General features: G+C 39.8%; 1 protein-coding gene across 1 annotated transcript in view; it reads left to right on the forward strand.

Moving 5' to 3' along the window:
• Positions 1–17,254, forward strand: part of TCF25 (transcription factor 25) — an 848,985-nt gene that overhangs the window by 230,413 nt on the left and 601,318 nt on the right. Inside the window, exon 10 of the mRNA XM_044081728.1 lies at positions 10,609–10,701. Coding sequence (XP_043937663.1) covers positions 10,609–10,701 — 93 coding nt within the window. The remainder of the gene's footprint in view (positions 1–10,608; positions 10,702–17,254) is intronic.

Below are 17,254 nucleotides of genomic sequence, written 5' to 3' on the forward strand. Positions count from 1 at the left end.
ATGCTACTGTATTACAAAACACTAACAGCCGTGTTATATTTTGCGTTATAAGCTATAGTAGCACAAATATAAAAACATTGCATACAATGTATGCATCAGAAATGCCCTTGTTGATTACAAGATGGGCAGGGAGGAAAGCTGGGTTTTAAAGTGTCGGATTGGATCTTTCTAAAATTCAAGCATTGAATTGCTGCCTCAGTTGGAGTACACAGTCATGTTTAACACCTTACAGTTAATTATACTGGTGTAGAATAAAAAGGAATGGAGAAAAACTCATTTTGTGGTGATCAGAGTGAAGGAAGCACAATTTGCCACCCTTAACCAGAAACTGTATGCATGCATGCTCACTCCAGAAACCACATGCAGTAAAACAGGTCCAGATGCATTTGCAGACTATAGTTCATTCTGAAGCAGTTTTACTGTTGGTTTCAAGAGTATATTGCACAAAATATGTAGTAATAAAACTGTGCATACCAGGCAAATGTCTGGGTCCACTCAGGTGGCACACACTGGTGTGTGACCACCACTGCTCACAGCAGGATGTAGTAACTGCTTGTTCTCAGGAGGAAAATGGTTCCTTACAATTTCAGAATCTGGCTAACATTAAGGAAATCTTCCCGTATTCTGTAGGGAAGCAGACTGAAGCAGGACCCTGAGCAAACTGCTGCTTCACTTCATGGAGCAAACTTTACTGTTCTGGAAAGACCTTTTGCTGTGACAGAGCAGTGTGACCTACTAACAGGTTAATCAGTTCTGCAAAGGTGTGGTCCTGTCTGTTCAGATTCAAGACTTTTTTTTCCTCTCTATTGAAGAAAAAACATAGTCTGTATAAAAACACTGCAGTCTGCACACCAGGTTAAAAGGGGAGAAACAAGTCTGTAGCCTTCAAGAGCAATGTTGCAGTAAAGAACAGCAGCATCTTTGTGACTTAAACAAATACTCATTGTCAGCTACGTAACCACAGATGTAGTTGTATGTGACACAGCAAGGCTGTTTGTAGTCCCACTGCTGAGGAACAGTAATGGCAAGGGCCACTGTTTAGCTTTGTACAGATTAGAGCAAATACAATTTCCCTAATCAAAGTCATAGTTGTACGTTGCACAGTAATGTTTATTTTCAGAAATCCCACTGCTGAAGAGTAATAATGACTAGGACAGAAATACTTGCAGTCACAAAGTTCCATACATTAAACAAGATGGGCAGGGATTTGTTTTAGAGCTTGGACCTTAGTTGTTCCTCAATAAGGATCCATGTGTCAGACATCCCTGCACATAATCACCTTGTAGAAACCTAGAGTTATGTCTCGGCACCAGCAGGTCAAGCCTTTCCTTAAAGGAGTGCTACCTCTCCTTCCTTTATAACCTGAACTTAATGGCTGGCTGGCTAGCCTTCTAACTTAGTTTGTCTTGGAAAATGCTTTTTCTATTAGCTGGTACATGTACTCCTGGAGCCTCAGATATTTGGCATTTCACTGTATTCAGTTTGAAGGAGCAGATCCACAAACACTCACTCTAATTTTTAGTCTGTCGTGTACCATGTAAAGATTGCTAGACGGAGGCAGTTTTTACTGACCTGTCTAAAGCCTTTGAGCTGGTTGACCACAGACACTGATGATAGAAATCTGTTGAGTATGGTGTAAAGGCAGCTGACAGGCTGTTTTAATGACCTGACTAAAGCTTTTGAGATGGTCTATCACCAGGTCCTACAAATCTTTAGAATAGTAAGTGGACTAAGCCCCATGACTGCCAAACGGTTTCAAAGCTTTATTTTCAGCTGCATATTTGTAGTGAAATTTTGACCAGATGCATCTAACAAACACTCTACCTTGAGGTGAACACCAAGGATCTGTTTTGGACCCCCACCCTGTCTTGTCACTATAGATAAAAATCCACCTTGATACCAACCCCAGATTCCCATCTTACCTGATGTGGATAACAAGTTTATTTACAAGTCAGGCTATCCTCCTTTAGTCATAAAATCTCATCTCTTGGCTTATTAGCTGAAAATTAATCCTAAAGTCCTAGAAAACCAAATCAATGACTTTGGTGCCCACCAAAAACTATCTTTGGTTCACCAAGACTGGCATGTCATAGACCACAGCAACAACTCCCTTGAAATAGCTCAACCTTTGACATACTTGGGGCTGTGGTTATAGCTGGGCCTCGTAGCCTTCAACCTTCCATACCCAAAATGAGGAACACCAGCCCTCATAATGTGGAACAAATGGGCAAGTTGTGGGAGACATACTAATGGCTTACTAAGATTCGACTAGGAAGTTCATAGGATGGTTAAAATATCCTGGTTTTACTTACAAAAAAAGATCTTTTAATGAATGTTTGCCATGAATACGAGTTAAAAAAAAATTCCTAACACAGAATGTGTCAGACCCTTTCAAAGTAAACTATGTCATTTAGATCTGCAAATAGTGCAGCTAAACAAAATTACATTGCTTTGTTCCCAGTGCACAAAACATACATACATACAGTTACTATTTAGTAGCACTAGGACAGACACTTACAAACATTACATGCATAAAATGTGCCATTTAGGGTATTGCACAAGTAGATATTGCACAAACTTGAATTTTCACATTAACAGGTACCTGTGAAGCAAAAATATTGCATACAGTATTGCACATTGAAGTTTCAGGACAGATGAAGATTTGGATATTGCACTAAAGTGTGCTATTAGTAGCAGTGATCTTAGAATAAATGGACATGAAAATATGTCCTGTACTGGGTTATTCAAGAAGAATATTCAATTAATTGTTGGAGTACCGTGGTGGTGCAGCGATAGCGTTGTTGCCTCACAGCAAGAGGTTCTCCCAGTCAATTCTCGGCTGGAGTGCGGGAAGTGCCTTCTGTGTGGACTCTGCATGTCCTCCCCGTGGTTGGGTGGGCGTTTGAAAGACATGCGTAAATGGGCGTGCCTTCGTTGAAGGTTGAATGTTGAGCTGGCACCTTGGTGTTCGTGAAAAAATCTACTGCCAATCATTAGCGGACCAGAGTTCCGTTTTGGTGACCCCTGACTGGGAAAAGCCGAAAGACAACAACATTCAGTTAATTGTTTGAAAGGGCAGAATGGCTTCTGGCTTGCCGGTTGTTACAGTTCAGCAATCTGGTGGATGAGAGAAAATACTTCTATTGATCCTGGAAGTCTTACAATGCATGCTGCGGTAATGTCTACCTGAGGAAAGGCAGGAGAACATACTGCAAGCCGGGTGAGTGTGGTCATTTATTATCTTTCTAGCTCTTCCAATACATCGAGATTCGTGTGAGTCATCCAAGGATGCCAGTGGTGAGCCAATGATTTTTTATGCTGCTTTTACTACTCTTTGAAGAGCCTTGCAATCCGAGGCATTACAGTTCCTGTACCATACAATGATTATTTGTCAGTAAGCTCTCAATGGTTCCCCAATAGAAGGCTTGGAGGATGGACTGTGACAGGTTTAGTTTCCTCAGTTTCTGTAGGAAGTGCAAAGATTTCTGCACTTTTTTGACAGTGTGGTTGGTGTGCACTGACCAAGACAGGTCCTCTGATGTGTATACCCAGGAATTTAGTGCTCTTGACTCTTTCTTCTGCTACTCCCTTGCTTTCCAGAGGGTGATGTGTTCCCTGCGACCTTAAGTCCACAATCAGTTTCTTGGTCTTGCTCCTGTTCAGTGCCAGATTGTTGCTGTCACACCAGCCAAGCAGATGTTCCACTTCACTCCTGTATGCTGTTTCCATGCCGTTCCCGACAAGACCTGTGACTGTGGTGTCATCTGCGAACTTGATAATTCTGTTGGATCCCTATCTGGCTACACAGTCGTGTAAGCAAGGTGAATAGTAGACGACTCTGGACACAGCCCTGTGTTTACACCTGTGTTCAGAGTTATGCTTTTAGAGCTATTATTTCCCACACATGCCTTTAGTGTCCAGTTGCACAAGGGGGATGTTGATGCCCAGTTGGATTAGTTTCATCACTAGGTTCTGGGGATGACCATTTTAAAGGCAGAACTGAAGTCTATGAATAACATCCTGACAATAACAGTCCTTATTTTCCAAGTCAGTCAAGGTTTCATGAAGTGCTAAAGAGATGGCATCTTCTGTGCAGCGGTTTGACCTGTAGACAAACTGCAATGTATCTAGTGTTGCAGGCATGCTTTGCTATGTGGTTCTTGTTCAGCCGTTCAAAGCATTTCATTACTGTTGATGTTAGAGTACCTGGGATTTAATCATTTATACTTGCTGGTTGTGGATTCTTGGGTAAGGGAATGATAGTCATGTTCTTAAAGCATCTTGGTACAATGGCTAATCACAGTGATGTATTGAAAATGTCTGAGAGTACCAATGCCAGCTGTGCAGTAAAGGCTCTGAGAACCCTTCCTATAATGTTATCAGGAACAGCTGCTTTCTTGGGTTAATTCTTCTCAAGGTTTTCAGCACTTCAGCTGTGGTGAGGCATAGCACTTCGTCATTTTGACCAACAGTTAGTTTATTTGCCACAGTTTTGTTGTCCACGTCGAACCTGTTGAAGAGCAGATGCAGGATTGTAGTCGAGTTATGGCTTGTTTGCCTTTCCATAGAGGTCTAGAATCCCTTTGGTCATTAAAGTGACCCTGAATTTTTCTTCCATAGGTTCTCTCTGCCTCTTTTATGCCTTTGTTTAGGTTTGCTGTGGCCACCCTTAGGGCATCCTTGTCTTAAGATCTGAATGCTGCATTATGTGCCTTTTATAATCTTGTACCCCTCACTGGACAGCCATGGTTTTTGGTTTGCACATATGTTGATGTCTTTGGTAGTTGTTACATCATCAACACATTTTGAGATGTAGGTCATAACAGATTCTGTATATTCTTCCAGATCTGTTTGGTGATTCATTGTGGCTGCTTCCCTGAACATCAGCTAATCCGTGCTCTCAAAGTAGTCTTGCAGTGCTGTGACTGCACTCGGCCATAACCTTATTTGCTTCCTTGATGGTTTTCTTGATTTTAGCAACGGTTTGTATGTAGGAAACAACGTGACGGCAAGATGATCTGAGTTGCCAGGTGTGGATAAGGTGCTGCCTTATGTGCCAGTTTTAGCTTGGTGAAAACCTTATCTAGTGTATTCTCCCCTCTGACCATGAAGTTCACATGCTGATGATAGTGGGGTAGTACCGATTTCAAGTTGGCTTGTTTAAAGTCACCTGCAGGTTACATGGACAAACTCTGGGTTCCTGTTCTGGAGTTCACTTATAGACTGGTATAGGGTGGCAAGTGCTGCATTGGTGTTTGCACTGGGTGGAATGTAAGCAGTTGTTATGCTCACTCCATTAATCTCTCTAGGCAAGTAATAGGGCCTGCATTTTTAATACACCAGTTATTCACATACATACATACATACACCCCCCCCTCCGTAAGATTTGCCTCAGAGTGAATGAATTCTGTCAGCATGAAATAATGTCATTCCCTCTATTTACTGTGCTGTCATTTATGCTGGAATTAAGCCAAGTTTCAGTGAAGACAAACAACTGTTTCTCACCTTTGTGTGGAACTTTGAGGAACATGAACTTTTTAAGACCTCAAATAAGATATGTTCCATGTAATGTACACTTGAGAGGTATGCAGAGCCTCATGTTGCAGCTTCATACCAAATACACCTGATCAAAAACCATCCCCATAGACCTTGCTCCAAATTTGCAGGACACTGTTTTGTAATCTCTGAACCTCTGTACACTCTCACCAATGTATGCAACTGCTCCTCTCCTAGCTACCCACATTTACAATGTATATTATCAGGTCTCCACCCTTCCCTCTGCACCTTCAGAGGGGGACCTGTACCATCTGTACACACATCTCCAGTTTCCCCAAACTGCGAGTCTACACTCTCCTTCTTTGCCGACTTTCAATAATTCCTCAGTCAGTCTTCTTCACGTGTCATTTTCACAACTTCCCCATTTTGTCTTACAATTTAGTTTTCTCCACTCCTTTTATGAATACTCCTCCCTCCCCATCCTTATCTCTTTGTTGCCTTCCCTAAGCATTCTTTGGGCATTTTTTCCTAAATCACTTCTCACTGTTATTTCTTTATTCTTTTCACCAAACCTCCAGAAAATAGTCAATCTCCCCTGCCTCCCCTAATAGTTTCCTATATCTCCTTAAATTCCACCTGTTCAGCAACATCCCCTCTAATCCCATCTCTGGCCATTTATTTCCCCTGTGATATCAGTGTTACCCCTTTCTTCTCCAAACCATCTTCTGCCCTTCTAACCCTAAAATCTTACTGGGGTTCTGAGTTTTTGTCCTGTTTGTTTCCTTCCCTACATACATAAAATCTGTGTAATTGGTACTTTTTTTCATCAACCAAAACTTCCTTCCTTGCTCCTCTACCTGTTCTACTTCTCATTTAACCCTTCTAAGATCAACATTTTCAAATCCCCTTAACCTTTGCAGTGTTAATAGCAGGTAAATATTTCTCAAAATCCAGTGCCCCCATTCTGCATCCTTTTTCCCATCTAATTATTCTTCTTGAATATTCTATCGCTTTGTGCTTTACAGACAAAGCTTTCAAACTCTGTGTACATCTGCTCCATCCTATTTTTAGGGCTTATGTCTTCCCTTGTACATTGTGTTGGATGGTAAAGGTCCTAACCACTTAGCTCTCGCATTCAAGATAAAAGTCTTACCTTATCAACAGTCCCAGCAATTTCTTTCCCATATCCCTTAGCAATAGCTAATTGTCTGTCGAATATCATATACGGTTCCACAAACCACCATTATCTGTGCAGCCGACTCCCTTGACCACCTCCTCTCCCTAACACAAGAATGCTTTTCCCTGGCAGAAACATGGATCACTAACCAAAACCTCATTCTAAACCCAGCCAAAACTAAATTACTCCTCTTCAGCCCTCACAGATCTCTACCCTCCTCATCTAACATTTCAATCTCCTCTCATAATGCCACCATCACACCCAGCAGTCATGCCAAACTGCTAGCCCTCAAAATTGACAATAGCTTTAAATTTGACATTCATATCTCCCAGACCATGAAGAGAGTCCACAGAAAAATGGGCCTACACTATCGCAACAAACAGTTTCTCACCAGTCACACTAAGGTTACCACAGCCAGGACACACCTCCTATCGACCCTACTTTACGCCTCCCCCGTGCTTACCAATCTCCGAAAAACTGAGCTCAACAAACTAGATAGCTGCTACAATAAAATAGCCAGATCCGCCACAGGATCACCTTTTAGAACCCACCATTGTGAAAGCCTTAAAACTCAACTGGCTAGATCTCCCCCTGACCCTTCAAGTCAACCAAACTAGCACTTGCTCACAAAGTACTACTTCATCCAGGCAACACAACAACCCTGCAGCAACTACTCCAGCCTTACACCGCTACCAGATCCCTGAGATCAAGTACCCAACATCTCCTTAAGGTAACAAACTTTAAAAATGAGGCAGGTAGATCCGTTTATAGCCACTTCATCTCTAAAATCTGGAACTCCCTTCCAGCCCACATAATAAATAACTCCACCACCCAGTTCAAAAAACTACTCAAAACACACTTCCTTAATCAGATTATGTACCTGTACTACAACAGGATAGTAACTCATATGTCTGTTTCCAGCAACTAGAGTAACAGCTTATCTACTGTTTTTGTAATGTCTGCATGGGGTAATAGTATCACTGAACACTGTAAAGAAACTTAAAGGACATAGCATGTCTCTCGTGTAGAAATGAGTTATGGAAGTTATCTACTCTATCTTCCTGCTGTACTTGCTGTTAAACACCTCTATAACATGTATATATTAATGTAGCCTGTGAATGTTGGCAAATAAACTCTTTGGTTAACTCACTATCTTATATGTACTTTACTTCTATAAGAAGTATAAAGATGGTGTACTCTGTATATTGTTTAATGAACCTTTTGGGTAACATGTCTTTCTCTTGTTAATGATTCTTCTGCTCTGGAGCTTTTCTCCCCGGGCTTCCACTGAAAATGGACATATATCCAGTTGGACTCTCCCGGTTAACAAATGTCAAATAAAATATTTTTTTTCTGATGTGCCTTCCCCTGCAAATTATGGCATCCCAACATATCCCCCAACTCCAACTCCTACCTTAACTACTAGGCTCTTTGGATGATATTTCAAAACTGAATCTTCTCCAGACCATTGAAAAATGCCAGTATACCTGATAGTTAACTTCACATATTCTCAAATAAAATCATACAGTCATCTGCAAAGCAGTGCATACTGCCTTTCCTGTTTGAGGAAAATCTCTCTCTTTTTTTTTTTTTTTTTTTTGTTGTCTGCAGTGTTTTTTGCGGTATAAGATTCTCACTTCCTTTCAACAGGAAGTTTGGGGATGAGGAATACCCCTGCCTTGTTCTTTTCTGAAGAATCACTTTTCTCAGATCTTTCCTTATTAATTATCCCCCTGTACAGTGCCTGTATACTGTTCATCTGCTTTCCTTTTTTCATGACTTGCTTCAACAACCGAATCCAAGTTTACACTGTTTAAAATCTTAACTTCAGTCCTCCTAAAATTTTTTCATGTCCTGCCTTGATCGGCAGAAGACCGTCCCTTAACAAAAATAATTCCCTCTTTCTTTATAATGTTATATATATGAAATACACTGTACACACACACACACATATATATATATATATATATATATATATATATATATATATATATATATGCGTGTATACTGTACTAGACTTTCCTCTCTCATGCTCAGGAGAACAAAACTTGAGGTCACAAAACCAGTAAAATGAAGCGTTCCTTTTCAGCTGACGCTTCTTTCTTACAAGTCAAGTAATTTACCTCATTGCTAGTGTGCAGTAACCCCTGTGGTATCCAAAGCTAAAACAGATGACTGCAGTTCATTGTAATTCCTTTAGTGCAGTCTAGCATCAAAGATGGACAGAATTTTAGTAAATGTCTGTGATACATGTATGGTGGAGTAGCTTACTTTAGGAATATTAATAAATATAATATGCCATAAATATATTAGATAGGAGTTCAGTTTAATAGGTGTGCACCTTCCAGCACATGGAATTATGACTGGTAACATTTCTATCCTGAGTTAGCTGCCTGCTCGGTGTTTTGAGTCTTTATATTATAATACAGTTTAAATTCTGATAGACCCTTGGACAAATCTGCTTTGCTCTATCCGGAACAGCTGTTTAATTAGGTTCATACATAGTACATGAAGCTGTGCTTCCTGGATTTCGTGCAAGTTTATTTCTGGTCCAGTGACAGTTTAGCATCAATACTCTGGATCAGTCATAAACCTTGGGGATCAACTCAGGGTGGAGTGTCTGTGTTAGATGTGTCTGGTTCATTGTTCTGGCCTAAATAAGTTCCTTATTTCTGGACCTGTCCCAGGAAAATCCAGAGCACTAAAAAAGACTATGCTTCCCTGGTATTAGTTTTAACATGAATCCTCTCTGCCATGCAGACCTCTGCAGGGTGATGGCCCAGTCAGGCATACAAGGCACTATTTCATTACAGTACAGTGTGATCAGTCTTTCAGAACAAGTCGCAGTTTCTTTCTAAAAGTGTCTTTTTTTTTTTAATTGCTTCTGAATCAGTCCATTAATCTTACAATTGCCTATGTAGGGGCAAAAGCTTAGGGGGGATTGAGGACCCTTCACATGCTGAATGTGTGCTTGGCAGTACATGTGTTTACCTGCATCAGTTACATGACATTATAGAGACAAATGTAGTTCATCTTCATGCCAGGTAGTGTATGGCTTGAGATTTCTAACCAGACTCTTTCAAAGTGGATTGCTGCTGAAGCACTATTTGCTGCCATTAGGTTGCTGACCACTAAATGAAAGTACCATGGTGAAATCTCAGGAGAGGAGAGATAGCTGCCTCTATTGTTTGTGAGAATATACACTGAAGATAACATGACTGTGATGCAGACATCCACTGTGATGACATTCTTCTAAGCAAACACTAGAGGCAGCTGTTGTTTCAGCTGTGATGATGGAAGTTGAACTACATTTCATAAGTCTATTTGGCTGCACCATGTTAGTGTTGTGCTTTTTCAGTTTTCAGCTCTTTCTGTCCTGAAGGCAGCAGCTGGTGATTTAGCCCATCCAAAGATCAATCGTTGAAGGTCTCCAGTGTTATAGCATTTAAATTCTTATCATATTGGTTAATCTACTTGGGGCCCCTTCTTGAGGGGCCGGAATTCTCTCCCTCCATAGTCTTGTACCTAGGTGTCTTACGCCACCAGCTTTAGCTGGTAAACATGCCCGTAAAACACGCAAGAAATTTCTTTAATAATGTATGTTTAGGTCTTCATTTTCATTTCTTGATTTGCAGAGAATTACTTTCTTTATAATATTGGTGGGCATGACTGATATGCATGCTTGTATCATATCATGTACTTGTATTGTTACTGAACTATAGATTTGCAGACGTATGTTGTATATAAATGTAATGTACACTCAGTGTTTACTCTGGGCATGCAGCACCTTCAGTAGCATGCATTTGACATGGAAATAATTTCATTTCCAGAGTTAACATTTATCCTCCATTTTCCACAACAGCAGACTCTCAATAATGTGAAGTAACTCCCACACTGTCTCTGAGAAACTCTTAAAAGTTTATTTTCTTTTTCAGAGGTTTTTTCTTGGCCCTGTACCGTCACATGTGGTTCCTAGAGAAAAGGGGATGCCCACGCACTGCCTTGGAATTCTGTAAACTTGTTATGAGGTAAGTGAGCAGGGAACAAAATTCTGAAAGCTCAATGGAGTACATTAGAAAAAAATGTTCTACAAACCTTGCTGCATGTTTTTTCTGTTTCTCAGAATTGGCTGATTAAACAAGAAAAATGTTAACACTGTCAACCCCCCCCCGCCCAATTTTCCAGTTTCTCTATCTTTTAAAGTAGTGACGTTCAGTCTTGTTAGACATAAGACAACTTCTAGAACCTGTGTGCAAGTAAAGCGATTGCCATCAAAATGTCTTATGAACTCAAAACTAAATGCAAACTGTACAACCATAAGATTGGTAGTTGAGTATAAAACTGCTTGCAAATTCAGAAATTTTTATCAGACCCAACAGGTTAAGATTTTTTTCTTTAAGTTCAAAATCGTATAATAACCACAGTACATTTTTTTTCTCTCAGGATTTTCTATGGATAACATTGTTCTAGTTAGTGATTATTGTTCTAATATGTTTTCGAAGGAGTGTTTTGAAAGAAAATATCCATTCAAAGAGAATTCTCCATCAAGTCAGTATATAGCACCTACATATGAAAACTGTAGGATTCCTTGTGTTTGTTGGTAGAGTTAGTGGTGATGACTCAGGTGTATAGGATGTAGATGTACATTAGGAAGTATACACCAAAGAATGTGGAAATGAATGCATTTATAGTTTTGCACAATGATTTGTTGCAGTGTCGGTTTCTGAGTTGGAGATAGGCAGTCATTTATTTGGACCTTATATATATATATATAAAATATTTTTATGATTGAGTTTGTAATGTTGTATGGATTTATGTGATCATATACCTCACCCTAGCACACTTCTGTGAACCCTGTGTAAGTAACAAATATCTTGACAAGTCAGGTAGCACAGTTGTTTGTTTTGCTTGTTTTAATGCTCAAACCTTTTATTTTGACTTATGTTTGCAAGGTAGACATCTTGAAGGATTTTTGCAGGAAAGAAATCTATGATTACTCTTGCAGTTTATATAGTAGCATATTTCAAAGCCATCCTTTGAGAAATGTGATTAATTCAGTAAGATAAGTAAAATATCCTTTTATATTCCAGGTAAAAGAGTATTACTTAAATACTTTTCTTGCAGTCGTTACGTATTACATTGGGGCAGGTAGAGATCTAGAACAATAAAAATCCTGGTAGGATGCAACATTCCAGTCTAAGCTTACGTTTAGTTTGGGAGTGGGTTGTGTGAAATGGACCACATCAGCACTGAGTTGTAAATGTCAGGAGAGAGAGAATTGGAGTGTGAAAAACTTAAATTACTAATCTTTCTGCCATTTACCTTGAAAAAGGAATTCCTACTGAAACAGTATTTTTTATATGTTAGCTTTTTGTAATCCCCCCAGGTCTCTGTCAGGTTGCTCTTAGTAGATCTTGTTGAATATTTGGTGGGAATAGCTTTTGCATACAGGTTTACAGATGTCACTGTAGACAGATAAGGTTTCAGCAGCTGGCGCCAATCATGGAGCAGAATATTGTCACAAACTGGCTGCCGTATTCAGCAGTTTAAGAACAGCTAATGGCGGTGTGGGCCACTGTACAGTCATCAGTCTTAAAATATGCATCTTTGCCACAGAGGAGACTGGATCTGTTTTTAGAAGCCTTCTGTGAAGTTGTTTATACTCATCTTAGCACTCTGAATTTAGTGTTACCCTAGCAGATATGAGTACATCTGGCACATGCCATTACATCACATGTTGAGTATTGAGAGTAGGCACAGCCCCTGCACTCTTTCATTTTTGTTTCCTGCTCTCAAAATTCTGATGTTTATTTTTATGTTCGGTGTACAAGAGTTGCTGCTTTTAATGCATAACCTCCTGAAACCTTCAATAAGTTGTTGTGGATTTCAGACCATATCTTCTATTTCTGTAATGCTTGGATGAGGAGTATGACATCAAGCATTGCCTTAAGTGTCACCATTTCAAAATGTCAACAAGAAAAATGGAAAAGACTGAAGTGTCTCTCTCTTTCTCTCCTCTGTGAAGATGGGGACTGTAAAGGGTACACAGCACAAGGGCTACAAGGTGGTCCTTCCTATGATCTATTTCGGGTGGTAAAGAAGCAGGAAGATGTAAGAGAACCGAATATCAGATGTCAGTCACATCCTTCTACTGTGCCTTTTCCCCCTTCTGCCATGGTAAACTTCTGTCCCTTGTATGACTCAAGTTCCCACTTCATTAGTGAGGTATACAGTTTCAACAAAGCGTCATGCGCAGAGGTTGTTGTATCATGATCTCTACCATTGCCACCAGTGAATATGTGATGATCAGGGGTATGGTTACATGTTTGCACCATTGCCACCAATTAATGTGTGGCAGATGGGCTAGTCTGTGAGGGGCGACTAGCCTTAAGAGTTTGCATAAAATGTGCATGGCTACTTCAGGTTATGATCATTACCTTGCCTCATCCACATAAGCTTCACACTGAGCAGCTACAAGGCAGAATTGTAACCACACTGACTTTGTGATTTCATCTAGCATGCTCCTAGACCAGTGCCTTCCATTGCTGTCTTGCCAAAAATAATTAGAAATTGACCAAAATAAGTTTCATGCACACTTGAGCAATTTTAATAATCACATTCTGTAACTTAAAATTAGATATTGCACTTTGAAAATGGAAAAAATATATATGCTATAGACAGTTGCAGTGGATGGTACAAAATAAAATATTTGGACTGATGTCTGTATTGCTTCTACCACCAGCTAAATATTTAGAGTAATCTTTCAACATAATACTTTTAAGAGCATTTTACATTCATTGAAAACTTGCCAACACGGAATTCTTCAGGCATGAGTTATCAGTCTAGAAAGTTCATTGAACTCTACAAAAGTAAGGCATATACTAAATGATCAGCAGTTGCACTATATCATTTTTTTAAATATACATTTTAAAAAACTTATAAAAAGTAACCCTGTACCCTGGTTAACCAAAAACACCTTAGCTACTATGCGACTCCCTGACAAAGCCTGGACACATTACCATAAAAATAAAACCACTATTGCCCTAAATGAATATAAAACACTATGAAATAAAGTCAAAAAACATATTACCTTAGATCGCAAAGCCTATTTCTCCACTCCCCACACCAACCACACCACCAATCCCAAACTATTTTGCAAATGGGTCTCATCTCTCCTCAACCTAGGGAAAAAAAACCCTTGCCCCAACCCAGATGCCTCTGACATGGACTTGGCCACCCAATTTAACTGTTTCTTCATAGAGTCCATAAGCAAGCTAACATCATCCTTCATCAACACCTCCTCAGCGTGCTCCCATACCTTCCTCCCCTAGTATCCCTTGCTGCCAACCTTCACCTTTTTCTAGCAGTCCCATCTCTATATCCACCATAAAAAAACTTCTAAAATTAAAACCTGGTTCCAATGCCTCTGATGAAATTCCCTCGTACTTCCTAAAAGTAGCCACAGAAACCATTGCTCTCCCTATCAGCATACTAATTAATCGGTCTCTCTCAGAAAGTCAGGTCCTCCAGCTCTGGAAGAAGGCCTTTATTAGTGCTCTCCATAAAGGTGGCAGTAATAATGACATCCCAAACTTTCACCCTATCGCCATCCTATCCCCTGTTTCTAAGCTACTTGAAAAGTGTGTATACCAACAACTCTTACCCTACCTCATCAATAATCAGCTTCTTACCCCCACACCAACATGGCTTTAGACCATGTCATAGTACGTCCACTGCCCTCCTCTTCTTCCTAGAAACAGCCAACAAAGCCCGCGACTCTGGCCACTTTGTATCCACTCTTTTCCTCGACTTCTCTAAGGCATTTGACACGATTTCCCACAACCTCCTCCTTACCAAACTCTCTAAACTTAACCTATCCCCTTCCTCTACCCAGTGGTTCTCAAGCTATCTCACAAAACGGGCAACAAGCAGTTAAATGGAAAAAAGCTACCTCATCCTTCCTTAATACATCCACAGGCATCCCCCAAGGTTCTATGCTAGGCCCCCTACTATTAAACATATTCATAAATGATTTCTTCAAAGCCATTCCTAACTCCAGTCTCATCCAGTATGCAGACAATTCTACTATAATCTGTTCCTCCCCTTTCATCACAGCTCTTAACAATCTAACACAAGCCACCTTCTCTTCCACTGAACAGGGGATGCTCAACAACCGTCTAGCCCTTAATGCAACCAAAACAAAACTTATGTTATTCAGTGCATCCAAAACCTCTTCCTAGACGAACAATCCTTCATAATTACCAGCAATAATAATACCCCCCCTAGAACTAGTCTCTGACACAATCAACTAAAATTTGATAAGCGTCTACAAGCAAATAAAAAAAAAATTAGGTATGCTTTAACGCACAGTCGCTTTATCTCTCCCACCACCAGGATTACATTAGCTAATACATACCTCATCCCATCCCTTTTATATGGTGCATCTATCCCTAACCAGCCTACAATCTTCCCTCAAAACAAAACTCTCATCTTGTTGTAACAAAATATCCAAATTTGCGGCAGGTCATAGAGCCTCTTGTCACCACTGTAATTCCCTTCACCAACTAAGTTTGCTAGAATTACCAAACTTCCTCACATATACTCAGCTCATCCAAACACAAACTCATTCATAACCAGTCTATCAGCCCCTCCCCTAGCAAATACCTTTGAAATGCATAAACCAGATAGACTCCTAAGATCCAATTCCCAAAACCTAATTAAATTGCATAAACCAACATGTCCTGCTGGGAATCATTTGATGTCCTTCTCTTTTGCATGCCTCTGGAACTCACTCCCTTCTCCCATCTGCACCACCAGCAGACTCTCCTTGTTTAAAACCTCACTGCACTTGCATCTTACTTCACAATGGAAATGCTCTTGCTCTCATCCATCCTAATTCTACCACACTTTCTTCCTAACTTTCCAAACTTTGCTGCCTGTCCATTACCTCCTAAAGTTTTACATCCCTTGGGACATATTCGACCAATGACTAAAAATTTACCTCATTGTAATTCCCTAAAAAAAAAAAACTACTGCTTACTGAATTAACCTGATGTGATTTTCATAATGAAAATATTTTTTTTATTTCTGTATTATGTAACATCTATTTGAATTGTGCAATATATTTAATTGAAATGTATATTATGGATTTGTGCTCTTTCTGTACTGTGCATTTGTATTTCTCCCCAGGACTCCATTGAAAATGGGCTCCTTGTAGCCCAATGTACTATCCTGGAAAGCAAACTGCAAATAAATAGATTTTAACTAAACAAATTGATCATGACAAAAAATGTATTTAGAAATTTGTGAGCATAAAAAAGGAATAAGAACAAGAACAAACAAGAATAACTATTTACAAGAGTGTCTACTAACAATGAAGTTTCTAAAAAAAATTGTATACATGACAATTGATATGAGTATAGCTATTTTTGTTTATCAAACAGTTCCTTGAAATTTGTCCAGATGTTATAGTAAGAAGTGATTATAGTAGATTTTGATTTAATGGTGATAGTTTCCAGATGACATACTTCCATTGCAGGATTTGTAAATTCTTTGAAAGAGGGAGTAGCTTAATTCTTCAATTTCTTGGTTATAACTTTCCTTTGCAGTTAATAAAATGGACCATAAAAGAGGGTATTTCATTCTTTTAACACAGACAGGAATAGGATATTAAAAATAATTAATGACTTAGATAAAATGAAATTGTCCCCAAATAAAGCCTGTAAAAAGATTATTCAGTAAGGTGCAAGTGCGACACAACATGTATTGCTAATCCGCTTTTTAAGCTCTTGTTTACATCTGCAACAAACTTGCTTATTAAACACTAGTTCATAGGTTGGTACTAGGCTATCGGCCCTAGGGCCTATACAAGCCCTATTGCTCTTGGGGCCTATACAACCCTAGCAATAACAATTCCCTGGCTATTTCTTCCCACAATATTTACTTTCATGGACCCCTGTCTAGCATGACTGATGTGATCCCCGGGGTAAATTTCCCATCTCCCATCCAGTCTTCAAGGTTTCTTTTGAAGAGGGCCAAGGAGGCACTCTTCTTGACATGTATGGGCAGTCTATCCCAGAGTATGGGGAGTCTCTGGGTCAAGAACCTATCCCTCCAGCATGTTTTGTTCATTGTGATGACAAGGTTTAGGTCCCTGGAGTGTGTGGCTCTGATAGATTGGGATTTCTTTAAGTGTAGCATGTCCATCGGATCTGGGTTTGACATGGCCTTGTATGTTCAGCAGAGATTGCCTCCGAGTAGAAGATATGCGACAGAGCATAGGTGGAGTTTTTTTAGACAGTCAGCATAGGGCATCTGCTTTAGGCGTGTGATTCTTTTAGTGAGGTGTTTCTGCGGCCTTTCCAGTTGTAGATGTCTTGTGAGGTACATACCAAATGGACTGTTGTACTCTATGTTGCTTCTAATGAGGGATGAGTACAGTGGGACAATGACCTCCTTTTTTCTGGATGAAAAGCCCTTAGTAATGAGGTGTGCCACATACCAAATGGGCCATTGTAATCTGTGTTGGGTCTAATGAGGGATGAGTACAGTGAGACAATGACCTCCTTTTTTCTGGATGAA

The sequence above is a fragment of the Protopterus annectens genome, chromosome 8.part1, assembly GCF_019279795.1.
Source record: "Protopterus annectens isolate FY-2018-M chromosome 8.part1, PAN1.0, whole genome shotgun sequence".
NCBI lineage: Eukaryota > Metazoa > Chordata > Ceratodontiformes > Protopteridae > Protopterus > Protopterus annectens.